At 33.8% G+C, this 16,145-nt stretch overlaps 2 protein-coding genes across 4 annotated transcripts in view; one reads left to right on the top strand and one right to left on the bottom strand.

Moving 5' to 3' along the window:
* LOC142228861 (uncharacterized) overlaps window positions 1-16,145 on the top strand; it is a 116,893-nt gene that overhangs the window by 61,726 nt on the left and 39,022 nt on the right. The window contains exon 1 of one of the 3 annotated variants that reach the window (XM_075299391.1): window positions 4,356-4,580. The exons of the other annotated variants lie outside the window; for them this stretch is intronic. The gene's annotated coding sequence lies outside the window, so the exon portion shown is untranslated. Of the gene's footprint in view, window positions 1-4,355; window positions 4,581-16,145 lie in introns of those variants that run through there. 3 annotated transcript variants of the gene reach the window in all.
* Window positions 5,049-11,133, bottom strand: LOC142231169 (uncharacterized). The gene is made up of 3 exons (XM_075301787.1): window positions 11,061-11,133; window positions 10,774-10,883; window positions 5,049-5,920 (listed from the first exon to the last, which is right to left on the bottom strand). Exons 1-3 carry the CDS (start codon window positions 11,131-11,133, stop codon window positions 5,594-5,596), a joined length of 510 nt encoding a protein of 169 aa, XP_075157902.1. The 3' UTR covers window positions 5,049-5,593.

Below are 16,145 nucleotides of genomic sequence, written 5' to 3'. Positions count from 1 at the left end.
TTAAAATTTTGACAAACTTTTCTATAGAATTATAATTTTGACAAAATTTTCTATAGAATTAAAATTTTGACAAACTTTTCTATAGAATTATAATTTTGACAAAATTTTCTATAGAAATAAAATTTGGACAACGTTTTTTATGGAAATATAATTTTGAAAAAATGTTCTATAGAAGTCGTGAATTATCCCTAGAAGATATCATAATCTATTTTTTTTAATAATGTGCCTATCTACAGTACTAAATTAAATATAATAATAATTTTCACAAAATTTCCTATAGAAATAAAATTTTGACATAATTTTCTATAGAAATAACATTTTAACAAAATTTTTTATAGAAATAACATTTTGACAAAATTTTCTATGGAAATAAAATTTTGACAAAATTTTCTATGGAAATAGAATTTTGACAAAATTTTCTATAGATATAAAAGTTTGACAAAATTTTCTATAATAATAAAATTTTGACAAAATTTTCTATAGAAATAAAATTTAGACAAAATTTTCTATAGAAATAAAATTTTGACAAAAATTTTATATATAACTAAAATTTTGTCAAAAATTTTATATATAACTAAAATTTTGACAAAATTTTTATATATAACTAAAATTTTGAAAAAATTCTCTACAGAAATACAATTTTGACAATAGAAATAAAAATAGGACCAAATATTCTATAGAAATAAAATGTTGACAACATTTTCTATAGAAATAAAATTTGGACAACATTTTCTATAGAAGTAAAATGTTGACAACATTTTCTATGTAAATAAACTTTTGACAAAATTTTCTATAGAAATAAAATTTTGACAAAATTTTCTATAGAAATAAATTTGGACAACATTTTCTATATAAATAAAGTTTTGACAAAATTTTCTATAGATATAAAATGTTGTCAAAATTTTCAATAGAAAGAACAAAATGTCATGACGTTTATATTAAACACTCTACGTTCATTGATATTAAATTTAACAGAAATAATAGAAGCGTTTTTCCCATGTCAGTATGCATTTTTTTATTGTATGCATTAAATATACCCAAAAGTTTGTTAACCTCTTTGGAGACACAGTTCTTTAACTTTCTTTCAATCTTATCTTTTTTCTAATATAAGTGATTTATTAATAATTTTTATATGATTGAAATTGATTTTTAAAGGTTGTTATGTTATCACCACAAATATATCAAAATTAAATTAGACTCCAACATAAAAGCAAATGAATAAATCCCTTCGGGTTGTGAATTTCCCAAAGGAAATATATCATAATAATAATCTATTTTTTAATAGTTTGTCTATTTCCAGTACTAAATTAAATATAATAATAATTTTCACATAATAAAATCTTTGACAAAATTTTCTATAGAAATAAAATTTTATCAAAATTTTCTATAGAAATAAAATTTTGACAAAATTTTCTATAGAAATAAAATTTTGACAAAATTTTCTATGGAAATAAAGTTTTGACAAACTTGTCTATAGAAATACAATTTTGACAAAATTTTCTATAGAAATACAATTATCAATATTATCTATAGAAAAAAAAATTAACAAAATTTTCTATAGAAATAAAATTTTGACAAAATTTTCTATAGAAATAAAATATGACCAAATTTTTTATAGAAATAAAATTTTGACAAAATTTTCTACGGAAATAAAATTTTGACAATAGAAATAAAAATAGGACCAAATATTCTATAGAAATAAATTTTTGACAAAATTTTCTAAAATTTTGACAATTTTTTCTATAGAAATAAAATTATGACAACATTTTCTATAGAAATAAAATTTTGAGAAAATTTTCTAAAGAAATAAAATTTTGACAAAATTTTCTATATAAATACAATTTTGAGAAAATTTTCTATAGAAATAAAATTTTGACAAAATTTTCTATAGAAATAAAATGTTGACAAAATTTTCTATAGAAATAAATACACCCAAGAAATTGTCGCTAATATCAAAGACTTCAAACTAAGATTTTTTAAATTTGAAGACTTCAAACTAAGATTTTTTAAATTTGATAGAGTTTTGATACATTTTTTTTCAAATTTTAGTAGATTATTTTTGACACGAGTGAAAACCGTGAGCACGTTACGGTGAAACCACTTTAGAGAAGTTTGATACACTCAGAGGAGTCACCAGTAGGAAGACAACAATCCACCGCTTACAAAATTTTGGTGCTTGTTCGAAACTGCGATTGAACCCATGACCCTTTATATGCAAGGCGGACATGTAAACCAATGCACCACGGTGACTCCCACTGAAGAAATCTTACATATAGGCGCAAAAGTCCATCGGAGTGATATTCGGAGATTTTGGGGGCCATTGTGCGGCAGAAAACCGACGAACTTCCTTTTTAAGCCATTCTTGGTTGAAGCGGGCTGAGTGCGATGGTCTTCGGCCGAAATGTTTGTCGTGGCACGTCTTCAATACTGTCTTTATTTTGACCCCAATGAATTCGAACGGAGAGCGACTATTGACCGTTATTACCATCGGCGTTGAAGATATAAATTGTTGGCCAATTTAAGATATAAATTTTCGGCTAACACGATTATTTTGTTGGTTACAAACTGCTATATTTTGGAATTACTTATCATCGGATTTCGATAACATATGGCCTTCACATTTCGGATCATAGGATGGCAATGGGGTACAATATGTTTGACCAGGCAGAAATTCTAAAACTATATAACAAAGCCCGTCTGTATGTTGCAATCACGCTACAGCCTTCAATAATGAAGCTATCGAGGTGAAACTTTGCACAAACTCGTCTTTTGTCTGCAGTGAGGTCAAGTTCGAAGATGAGCAATATTGGTTCAGATTTTGATATAACACCGCAATTTTTATCCGATTTGCCTGAATTTGAAAATCGACAGGTATTTTGGGTGCATAAATAAGTGTGCCAAGTATGGTGTGATTTGGTCCATATTTTGATATAGCCCCATAAAGCCCGATCTTCTGATTTGACTTTTTGACTATTTGGGCTTCTAGAAACGGCTATTTTTTATCAGATTTATCAGAAATTCAAAACCTAGAGGTATTTTGAGTCTATAAATACCCAGCAAAAAAAATTTGGAAGTTCTTCCAAAGGCACAACTTTAAAAACACTTCCAGAAGATGTACTCCAAATCATGTTCTTTATTTTAACTACACAGGAAGTTATTTTCATTCAATTTTTTATAACATACATTTTTCATATTTTTAATAGGTAATTTTAACTTTTTTGTTTCAAATTGGTTAAAAACAGTTTAAGAATTCATAAAATGGTACAAATTAGTGAAATTTTGTCAAAAAAAAAATGCTAAATACAATCTGAAAAAATTGTGCATTTTTGAAAATATTTGAGGTCAAACGTTTCAGACAAGCGTTGAAAATTATAAAAAAATTATACAAATTATTTTTTTAACAAAATATCACAGATTTTTTTTAATTTACATCCAAAACATTGAATTCGGATTACATCTAAAGAAATTCAGTGCATAGGCTGTTGAAATGGAGGACTTCCGTCCTATGACAAGCCCATGTTAATTTCATCGCTTCTGCGTCAATTTTGCACACCACTTCCGGATCCAAAAAGAACATTTTCATTACTTTTTTGGTGACGCTTTTTTGCTGGGTAAGTGTGCCGAATGTAGTGTGTATCGGTCAGATTTATCGTCACGGTATGGTCAGATTTATCGTCGTTATAGGAATTTTTACTAAATTTGAGGAAAACTGATTTTAGTTAAGAAGAAATCAATGTAAACAAAATGGCTAAATTGATGAAATTTTTTTATTTATTTTCGAAAGTACTTTTTTCTGGGTGTACATATATACATATGTATTTGTTGGTATATAGAAAGTGGGGGAATTATATGAATTCCCGCTGTGTATCAAGGTATTGCAAGATACAAGAGTGAGAGACAAAACTAGAAAATTATGAATGAAACAGAAACAAAAACAAAAACAGATCTATTAATAATGTGAGAGCACCTACTGACAGACAATGGGAACTGGTATAGCGGTGTTGTTGCGCTTTTCATATAAACCGGGTGGTTGCATTTCTCTTTGTTATTACGGTTGTTGTTGTTGTCGACGTCGATAAATGCAAGCGAATTTTAGTCTCAAACTGCATACTGCATTCGTCTGTCCGATTGTCTTTCGGTTTTGTCTATATCACTGTATGACTGTCTTTCTGGCAGTCAGTTAGCTCGCTCACTCGTTTGTTCATTCGGTTCTTTCTACCCAGAGAGAGTGTCTGTGTGTATGTAGTATTATGTCTGTCTGTCCGTCCATCCATCTGTTTGTAATTGTAATTTTCTTTGAAGTTTAGTGCAAAATTTAACAGTCAATCAACGTCGTTTGTGGCAAAAGGTTTATAATAATAACTCGTTTTTGGAGTTTCAATTCTTAGACTTTGGTGAATTAAAAAAAACAAACTCATAACCATTCACACAAACTCACACACGCACACACGGGCAGCATACATTAAAACATGCAATAGAACAACTCTCGGTATTTTGAACTTGAAAAAAGAGATTTGAAAATAGCAAACGGGTCTACGCACTCCGTGGCGAGTAACCGGTAAAAAAGCGGTCGATAAACGGTACTAGCAACGATCATTGATGTTTTTTTTTTTAATTCGTGTTTTGTGTTTTTTCCCTTCTTTTAAATAAAAATCTTTAAAAGAGTGTTTGATGATTATAAATAAATTATGATGGAGAATTAAGGTGGCAATCAACTAATAACAGTGTATGCATACAAAAAATTCCCTACAGTTGTGGAATAGAATAAAATAAACCAAAAATTAGAAAAAAATTTAATTTAGAAAAGAAAATGTGATACCAACACAAACCAGATGCTCACATATCAAAAATATCGAACTTAAATAATAGTTCTTATGAGTGAAAAAAGAGAAAAGAAAAATAAAAACATCACATAGTGCCAACAAAAAAATATAGAATATATTAATGCAAATTATGAAATTCTAATACTAACAAAAACAAATTGTATTTACTCACAAATATAATTGATTGCGTGGCATAAAAGTAGAAAAGAAATAAAAAGGCACTGGTTTAGAATTTGAACCAAAATGTATGGGCTTTATTTAATAAATTATTGTTCGTCAAACAATATTTACCTTCGTAGAAGCGAGAGAGTCTCAAAGAGAATGACAAAAAGCTTGGATGCCGAAAGGCGGGGGTTGATGACATTTGACGTTAGAAAATGTCCTTATTTTCGTACCGAAAGGCAGAAAAAGGCATAGACAAATCCTAACGGAGGGGTTACACTTGAAAATGATTATATGACTGAACAAAGCTAAAAAAACGGCATTTGAACTTAAACATTGCCGCCCGCCTTGCAACATCCAGCCATGTTGCAAAATTTAAGAATAAGTTAAATAATATTTACATGTTCAATAAGGAAATAGTGAAAGTATACAGAATGTACATTTCAGTTAACAAAAATGAGCATTTTATTTTAGTTCAATTCTTTTTTTCTCTTGTTATGGTTTCCAATTCATGTTTCATTTTTTCAAAAACAAATTCATATTTACAAATGTGCTCGTCAAGCACGCGATCGTAAATGGACTCGTTAAGCCCGATCGATTTTTAAATTTCAAATAAATTTGACTCGGAAGAGCCGGGTGTCGAGGACTCGTAAAGTCAGAAGGCAGTTGAAGACTACCTTACACCCAAGTGTGATATGGGGTGGCGAAGCCACAAACAATTCTCCTGGAGGAACCCCAGAAGCCGTCGTCAACGGTTTTTTATTGGTTGCTGTTGCAACATTGTCGGCCAGAATGGCAGAATCAGTAGTCGTACTGATGGTATGTTCATCGGCAAGGGGTGCGATGCTAGAATTAATCTCCCGTTCCTCATCCAACATGGGGACGTCGTCCTCAGACTCTGGAAGGGTAGCAGCCATCTTTGCTATGTTTTCTATCTATGAAAATATAGAAAGATTTCGGAACGGAAAACCAAATTAACATAATGGTCAGGGTGACCAGAAACCGTAGGTCGCCTTACAACTTGTAGTCCGATCTATTGCGATTCGAACGCGGCCATCAACCCAAAGATTTTTCACGTAACAAAAACTAGGGAGGACGCGAGCATAACGCGACAGATAGACCTATGTTAACTCCCTAAAAGACAAGGATGTAATCCATTTGAACAAACGACGACCGTTAGTACCCGGATGAACATCGCGAATACGACATAATTTCCACGTAGTGGGGAGTAATAGTTCTCGTCGAGAATGTCGTGGACAAATCAAAAGTAGCATGTAAAGTTACCGCTTTCGTAGAAAAGCAGACAGGTTTGTAAATATAACCGTGGGTTATCATCAAGGCGTGACCTGTAAAGCATTCCACATAATCCCATTGTCAAAACCAGTAGTGGTAAAATAGCGTCGCGCTCTATGTGAGAAGACAGCTCAGAATTATGGTGTATATTGCCCCTTGAACCAGACGCATTATTCAAATTATGGTACCCCGTCAATACGTCGTCAACGTACATGCTCTTCCGTAGGACTTGTACATAAAGAGGAAACCCATTCTCCGTGTCGTCAGCCAAATGCAAAAGTTGTCCAAGTCACTGTCTGTAACTAAAAGTTCCGGATAATATTTTGCAGAGAATATCTTAACTGTATTCAATGCAGAAATGTCTAGGACGGGTCAACATATATATGTCTGTATACATCTGTGTGATATCGCAATTGTATACGAATTTATACAACCTCCACCTCAAAACGAGGAGAAACAAGTCTGATTGTTGAGTCGGACCGACGTGTAAAAATGTCATTCAAGGCAGTGAAAACCAATCGAAGTCAAATTGTCTTTCTATCGGTGGATGACCGGCGATAAGGCAGATAACAAATTTTCATTTGTAGGCGTAACCTAAACTGGCCTCATATGGTATAACTGTATATACCCCCGGACAAAGTCGTGGTGAATCGTCTTAATTCATGGTTTTCACAAGAGGGATGCCTAATTTCGAAGAAATTGTGTCAGCCAGGCCGTCCTTGCTTTCCGATTTGTCCGAAGAAATAATTTTCAAGAGGAAGAGTATCTTCACTCAGAATACCGTCGGGATGTCGTTTTATAATTTTCCTCGCAAAACTTATCTAAATCAGATAAGAGAGGACGTCGGGGAAGCTCTTCTAGTTCCCAAAGTGCGGAGAAGTGTCTCGTGAAGACCATTTTCCTTGGAGAGGTCCACAGTAGTCGTGTAGACAGAAATATTCGAGGAAGGGATAGGACCCGTGACAACCCAGCCGAAGACTGTGTTTTGTGCTAGTAATGATCCCAAAATATTCGTTCGCGTACCCTCCAACACAATTTTCGGATAAAGATCCGCGCCCAAAAGCAGATCAACAGGACGACAAACAAATAAATTGGGGTCAGCCAAACGTAGATTTGGCATACTAGACACAATGTCACGATCTAGAGAAAAAGATGGCAGGTTGCCGGAAATGTTCGGGAGAACGTACGCTGTAGTCTCCAGTAGGAGCGACTCGTCTAGTGGGGTACCAATGCAAAGTGAACAAAGTTCTCTCGACGTGATCGAAACACTTTGATTCACACCAGAAATTGTAGCCGAAGTCGAAGACGTACTCAGTCCAAGTCGGTTCCGCAATCCTTCCGTAATAAAGGATGATTCCGAAGCGGGATCTATTAAGGCCCTAGCAGAATACGTGATACCCTGGTGAACGATATTCACCATTGCAGTCCCTAATAATACATTTCCAGTACGTGAAGTATGGAATACCTGTCTACTCGACGACCCAGAAACAATGCCAGTCGACGTAGAAGGTTGATCGGCATCCGGTGATGCCACTTCGGTATTTCGCGTAGCCGGTGCGGAAACGACCGGAGTAGTCCTAGGGCTATTCGACATATCACTATGCAAAAGAGTGTGGTGTCTTCTACCACATCTACCGCAATCATATGCGCTGGGACAATCATTTGTCACATGTCTGCGTGACAGACAATTCATACAACACTGATGGCGCTTAATCACATTCATCCTCTCAAGAACTGAAAGATTATGAAACCTAGAACACGTTCTGAGGTGATGCTGTCGTCGACAGAGAACGCATAATCTGTCAGGAGAGGACTGGGAGGAACGAGGCGTACTTGTTGGGGAACGAGGTGCTTTCGCATTCGTGAAATGCGAACGAACTCTTTTGTTGGCCGGAGGCCTGGCGTCAATGCCGCGGATATCCCGAAGACATGTCAATGTCTGGATTCTTTCCGTGAGAAAGAAGTCCAAATCTGACCAAGAAGACAAAGCAGACTTGTCCTTAATACTCTGTTCCCAAAGTGTAACAGTACATTTCGGCAACCTCTGAAGGCATAAAAAGACGAGGATGGGATCCCAATCGTCAGTAGCCACATCGTAGATGGACATTGTCGAAATGCATGTCGAGATACCACGTTGTAGTTTCTTCAGTCCTGAACTGGTCTCAGACTCCAAGACTGGTAAATCGAATAATAATTTGAGTTGGTGATTCACCAATAGGCGGGTATTATCATAAGTACCCCTTAGTGCCTTCCACGCAAGAGCGAAGCTTCTATGCGTGAGCGGAAATTTCGAAACAACCTCGCGAGCTTCACCACTGGTCTTCTTGAGCAAATGACACAATTTCTCAATATCGCTAAGTCGGCTATTGTTAATGTATACCGCTGTGAAGAAATCTCTAAATGTTGGCCAATTGAGAAAATCGCCGTCAAAAACATCTATATCACAAGGCGGTAGATTGAGACTATGGGAGGAACTATTGTCTCCCCTAGAGCTAACGGAAGAACTGTGTGAGTCATCGGACCTATGAGAAACATTCAAAAGAGATGTTTGGTCCTCCAACCGAGGCGATTTAGCAGAATGCTTAGATGGTGCACGTAGTGCATCCAATTTACGTTGAATTGATTCCATAACATTCAGATAACAATTATAAGCCACGTCATATTTGCTGTCAGCAGCGGCGACTGCCTCGGTTGCGTTGCTCTGTGTGGACACAAAGTCAAGACATTCGTCGAATAAGCTCTTAACTTTTTCCCACAACGACTTAGCCTCGGAACCATGACATTCTAGTCTATAGGCGGTTAAATCATCGTCTCGCAAACTGTGAAACTTCGTTTCAAATCGGACTACTGCGTCAGTTGCTCTTGTGAAAGCAGTCAGTGGTGTAGTAGTCATTATGACCAAGTACTGTCAAACTTAAAGGGCGAAAAAATTGACACGTGATGTCCAAAACTCTCGAAAAGAGTATAAATCGGTTCAAAAAGCTACTTCGATTTGTCGTCGAACAAATGAAAACGCAGTTATTCCTCTCAGTGTATGCGAAAGTTGTATCGTCAACACACAATATTTTTCGCAGTGTACCGAAAGTACTAAAAATGTGAGTAAGGTAACGTGATTACCACAAAAACACAAAAAATGAGATCCGAAACTTTCTCACAGTGTACGGAGTACAACCAATTTTTTACAGTGTATCGTCGATACACCAATTTCCTTACAGTGTATTGGAAATACCAGCTAAAATTAGCTCTGTAATGTAAAGTATAAGTATTTTAACTTTTTGTAAAAATTGGCGAAAAATTTCTCCAAGTGTATGAAAACACGTAAAGTTTCTTCAAGTGTATCGTAAATACAAGAAACCCTTTTTCGCGTGGCGAAATATATGCAAAATCTTTATTTGGAAAATATTACAATATTTTTCCAGTGTACCCTGTGTTCCAAAAGATTTTTGCAAGTGTATCGTGAATACAAAAAATATTTTCAGTGTATCGTAGAATACAAAGAATAATTTTTGCGTGGCGAATTATCGAAAAAATTGAAAACTTTATATATTACGAGAGAGTTTCTCTCAGTGTATATATTATCCAAAATTTCTCCCAGTGTACGTAGATACACAAAATTTGTGCAAGTGTATCGTGAATATCACTTGCCAAATGGAAAAATTACAAGACAATGAAAAGTCGTGAACTTTAAATTGTAAAATGTCAACTTGACCGATTGTAGGGTGCATGGACTGTAAGATGCACACTACGAAACAGTAAGGTCCAACAATAATATAAAAAATAAAAAAGTTTCGTGGAAACTCAAATATGTCAGTATTACGATAATATAATATATAATAAATACTGTTATTTTATTGTTTATATCGACCGACCGTAGGGTACACTACCACGTAACACGAACGATAATAGTAAACGACCGATATCCGTAGGAATCAACAATAAATACTTTCCTCAATTGAACTTGCAAAAAATTATTTTTATAATTTCGCGCCGTAAGCGACCCACGCTAATAAACCAACGTGTATGCAGTTCGAACGTATGTTGGATGTAACACCTGTGTGCGTACGTGTGTATAGCAAGTTGAACGGCAACTGTATAACACTTTACTATTGATGCCTATTGGCAAACCAATGCTTACAACCAATGCAATTGTTTTTGTTTTTTCTATGCCGATCGAAGATCAAAAAACCAAAAGAAAAAAACACACCAATATGAATGTAATCAAATGGAGAAATACAGCGAAATTGAATTCAACTTTGACGTAGAATATTTGGACGAAAATAAAGTGGAATTAAACGCACTTTTCAACACTTTAATGAGAATGTAACCGGGTATTAAAGACCGACGGATAATTTAATTTTTTCTCGTAGAGATTTAATGTACAACCGATATAAAATACGAGTTGTAAAGCGACCGTAGGCGAGTGTTTATTTCTGTTTTTATTTATATTCACACCGAAGGATATGCTCACTTTTTAATTATCACTGAAAGTACATACCTTGGTTGTTGATAATATAATTATATTTATGTGCAATAAATTGAAAATGCCTCGTAGAGGATGGTGATCGTCGATCGTTTGTTGTTGTTGTTGATTGGCGTAGCCTTTGCCTTCGAAGAAGAAATAAAAAACACCGAATTAATACTTTCCAATAATTATTCGGCTCGAATGGACCAATGAATGCGTGGCATAAAAGTAGAAAAGAAATAAAAAGGCACTGGTTTAGAATTTGAACCAAAATGTATGGGCTTTATTTAATAAATTATTGTTCGTCAAACAATATTTACCTTCGTAGAAGCGAGAGAGTCTCAAAGAGAATGACAAAAAGCTTGGATGCCGAAAGGCGGGGGTTGATGACATTTGACGTTAGAAAATGTCCTTATTTTCGTACCGAAAGGCAGAAAAAGGCATAGACAAATCCTAACGGAGGGGTTACACTTGAAAATGATTATATGACTGAACAAAGCTAAAAAAACGGCATTTGAACTTAAACAATAATTTCGATGAAAACGAGAACAAGCGACAAAATAAAAATTAAATAATATTAAAGAAATTTGTATACAAAATTACTAAAGTTTTTTTTTTGTGATATATAAAAAGCCTCTTTATTTAATAAACGAACCACTGATTGTCTCTTCTCTGTTTTAATTACTTTCCAAGTTGTTTTTTAAGTAAACAAACAAAAAAAAGTAAACTACATTATGGGAAAAATGATCTACACCGAAAAAAAAGTGAATGAACTACCATGCACGAAAATTTAACTAAATTTTACTCCACATTTTGAGATTTCCACAAAGCGATGTTAAAACCAGGAAATTTTAATGCCCTGTTGTACTTTTTAACTGCAGTTCACGAAATTACATCATCTCATAGAAGAAAAAATTAACTAAAAGTTAAGAAGAAAATCATTGGCGCCAAATCATGACCATTTTAACCATAAAGTAGTTCATTCTTACTATTTTTGGGAATCGTACGTTCATTTGTTTTAATTCATATTGAACTTATATGTACGGTCATTGAACTTTATACTCACGTTTAGTTCATAAAATTTTTTAAACATATTTAAAAAAAGTAAGATTAATAAAATTCAACTACAAGCAAATAATTTTTTCCAACAAAAATGAGTTAAATTTAGCGTTAGTTTAACTACGGAAATTTTTTTCTGTGTATGAATTGAATTGAACTAAATTGTATTACAAATTTTGAGATTCAATTAATGAAATTTTTTCGACATTTTTGGATTTTTAATTACCATTTACGAAATGCATCTTTCTCAAAAAGAAAAAATGAACTACAAATAAAGAAAAAATATTAACCCTTTCACTACCGAAAAAAAACCTAATGTTAACAAGTATATACGGCCGTAAGTTCGGCCAGGCCGAAGCTTATGTACCCTCCCCACCATGGATTGCGTATAAACCTCTTCTAACCGTACCAAGAGGCTCCAAATCCAAATCTCGGGATCGGTTTATATGGGGGCTATATATGATTATGGACTGATATGGACCAGTTTTGGCATGGTTGTTAAATATCATATACTACCACCACCTACCAAATTTCAACCAGATCGGATGAATTTTGCTTCTCCAAAAGGCACCGGAGGTCAAATCTGGGGATTGGTTTATATGGGGGTTATATATAATTATGGACTGATATGAACCAATTCCTGCATGGTTGTTGGATACCATATACTAACATCACGTACCAAGTTTCAACCGAATCGGATGAATTTTGCTCTTTCAAGGGGCTCCGGAGGTCAAATCTGGGGATCAGTTTATATGGGGGCTATATATAATTATGGACCGATTTCGACCAATTTTGCATGGGTGTTTGAGGCCATATATTAACACCACGTACCAAATTTCAACTGAATCAAATGAATTTTGGTCTTCCAAGAGGCTCCAGAGGTCAAATCTGGTGATCGGTTTATATGGGGGCTATATATAATTATGGACCTATGTGGACCATTTTTTGCATGGTCATTATATATATAATAACACCATGTACCAAATTTCAGCCGGATCGGATGAAATTTGCTTCTCTTAGAGGCTCCGTAAGCCAAATTGGAAGATCGGCTTATATGTGGGCTATATAATTATTGACCGATGTGGACCTTTTTTTGCATGGTCATTAGAGACCATATACTAACACCATGTACCAAATTTCAGCCGAATTGGATGAAATTTGCTTCTCTTAGAGGCTCCGCAAGCCAAATCGGGGGGATATATATAAATCAGGGTATATATTTATATAATTATGGACCGATGTGGACCAATTTTTGCATGGTTGTTAGAGATCATACGGTGACACCATGTACCAAATTTCAGCCGGATCGGATGAAATTTGCTTCTCTTAGAGTCCCCGCAAGCCAAATTTGGGGGTCCGTTTATATGGGGGCTATACGTAAAAGTGACCGATATGGCCCATTTGCAATACCATCCGACCTACATCAATAACAACTACTTGTGCCAAGTTTCAAGTCGATAGCTTGTTTCCTTCGAAAGTTAGCGTGATTTCAACAGACGGACGGACGGACATGCTCAGATCGACTCAGAATTTCATCACGACCCAGAATATATATACTTTATATACCACCACCATCCTATGGTGGAGGGTATAAAAAAGGAAAAATGATCTACACCGAAGATCATTTTTCCCATATGGTAGTTCATTATAGGAAGAATGAACTACCATGCACGAAAATTGAACTAAATTTTACTCCACATTTTGAGATTTCCACAAAGCGATGTTAAAACCAGGAAATTTTAATGTCCTGTTATACTTTTTAACTGCAGTTCACGAAATTACATCATCTCATAGAAGAAAAAATTAACTAAAAGTTAAGAAGAAAATCATTGGCACCAAATCATGACCATTTTAACTATACGGTAGTTCATTCTTACTATTTTTGGGAATCGTACGAAAATGTTCATTTGTTTTAGTTCATATTGAACTTATATGTACGGTCATCGAACTTTCTCACTTACTCACGTTTAGTTCATAAAATTTTTGAGACATATTTAAAAAAAGTAAAATTTCATTAAGCTGTGGAAAATAAAATAAAAATAATAAAATTTAACTACATTTAAATTTAGCGCTAGTTTAACTACGGAATTTTTTTTTCTGTGTATGAATTGAATTGAACTAAATTGTATTCCAAATTTTGAGATTCATTAAATTAAAGAAATTTTTCCAACATTTTTTGATTTTTAATTACCATTTACGAAATGCATCTTTCTCGAAAAGAAAAATGAGCAAAAAATAAAGAAAAAATCTTAACCCTTTCACTACCGAAATAAACCTAATGTTAAAAACTTCAATTTTTCTTCTGTTTTTACTTGTACTAACAGCATGTATATTGTCATTTTGAAAACCTACCTAAATTACTTCAAGAGCTATATGATGAACTTGTTCTGAAAATTTGATTCTTGAATTGTGACCAAATGGCCTTACGAAAATAAGCGCTATTTTGGCCTATAATATCTTTCAAAGTGTGAGAAAAAAAATACAAAGCAGAACCCGAAAAAGTATCAGCTATAGTTTTTGTATAAATATCCATTTACTAGAAACATACAGTAGAAAAATTGTCTCAAATGTTCGTATTTTTCGTTTATTGTTAAAGATGTTTATAAAAATGTATTTTAGATCTCACTAATATGGACAATATTTAGGTTAGGTTAGGTTAGGTGGCAGCCCGATGTATCAGGCTCACTTAGACTATTCAGTCCATTGTGATACCACATTGGTGAACTTCTATAGAAAATAAAATTTGGTGTCTTTTTCGAATGTCCTTCTAAGTGGACATCAGTAGTGAAAGGGTTAATTTTAACCACGCTATAGTTCATTCCCACAATTTTTGAGAAGTGTACGAAAAACTTCTTCTGTTTTTGTTAGAATTTAACTAATTTCTATGTCATTGAAATTTTTCAGCCATTTAGTTCATAAAATTGTTGAGACATACTTGGAATAAAGAAAAAATCGTTGGGCTGGGGAAAATTTCTTACAAAATTTTAAAAATAGACTAAAACAAAATAATTTTGTTTGCAATAAATATTACTTCTTTTTAGCATCAGTTTTACAACAGATTTTTTTTCTGTGCAAATTTAAAATGAATTAATTAAAATAACGGTGAAACCACTGATATTTGGACAATCTGAAAAAACGGACACTCTCAAAATTGGACTTTTGCTATATGGTCATATTAAAATTAACCTCTCATCAGTACACTGAAAAAAAAACATTGTCGTGAGGCCAAACATTTGAGATCCTTAAACTACGAATGCGTTGCATTAGCATAGAAGACGAATGTGTTGCTTTAGCATATCTGCTATAAGTTTTTTCCTGATCCAAAAGACGATAAACTTTTCATTAAAGTTGTTTTGTCCTTCGACTTAATTAAAGATGGGTTTCTTAAAATGAATGAAAATTTTGTTTGACTAAGGTCAAAACTTTAATAGCACATAAAGAAATATACTGAAATAATGAATAAAATAAAAGTTTTTACCTAGAATCAAGTAAGCAAAACTCAAATTTAAAAGAGAATTGTATCTTAAATACACTGCAAAAAACAGTGAAACCACTTTGAAGAAAAATTTTAATTAATTTTAGAAAATTAGGATTTTTTTTGTGAGAAAATTTTAACTAAACAGTATTACAAACGCTGACATCACGCCGATGTCGTAAAAGCAAGTAAATATTTTTTAACAAATTCAAGAACATTTATTAGACATAATTATTTTTTCACTTGTTAAAGAAAATTTTATAGTTTGAAGGAAAAAAAATTGGAGTTTAAAAAGGGCACAGATGGGCACATATGTAGAAAAATTTGCAAATTTAAAGAAATAATGAACTATTTTGTCAGATGTTCGATTTTAGTAAATCTTTATGCTTCATTATACCCTCCACCATAGGATGGGGGGTATATTAACTTTGTCATTCCGTTTGTAACACATCGAAATATTGCTCTAAGACCCCATAAAGTATATATATTCTGGGTCGTGGTGAAATTCTGAGTCGATCTAAGCATGTCGGTCCGTCCGTCCATCCGTCCGTCCTTCTGTTGAAATCACGCTAACTTCCGAACGAAACAAGCTATCGACTTGAAACTTGGCACAAGTAGTTGTTATTGTTGCGGGTCGGATGGTATTGCAAATGGGCCATATCGGACCACTTTTACGTATAGCCCTCATATAAACCGACGCTCAGATTTGGCTTGCGGAGCCTCTTGGAGTAGCAAAATTCATCCGATCCGGTTGAAATTTGGTACATGGTGTTAGTATATGGTCTCTCACAACTATGGAAAAGTTGGTCCACATCGGTCCATAATTATATATAGTCCCCATATAAACCGATCCCCAGATTTGACCTCCGGA

Source organism: Haematobia irritans, chromosome 3, assembly GCF_050003625.1.
Source record: "Haematobia irritans isolate KBUSLIRL chromosome 3, ASM5000362v1, whole genome shotgun sequence".
In the NCBI taxonomy this organism is placed as follows: domain Eukaryota; kingdom Metazoa; phylum Arthropoda; class Insecta; order Diptera; family Muscidae; genus Haematobia; species Haematobia irritans.
Note: the sequence above shows the minus strand (reverse complement) of the source record. Positions and strands in the feature narration are given on the sequence as shown.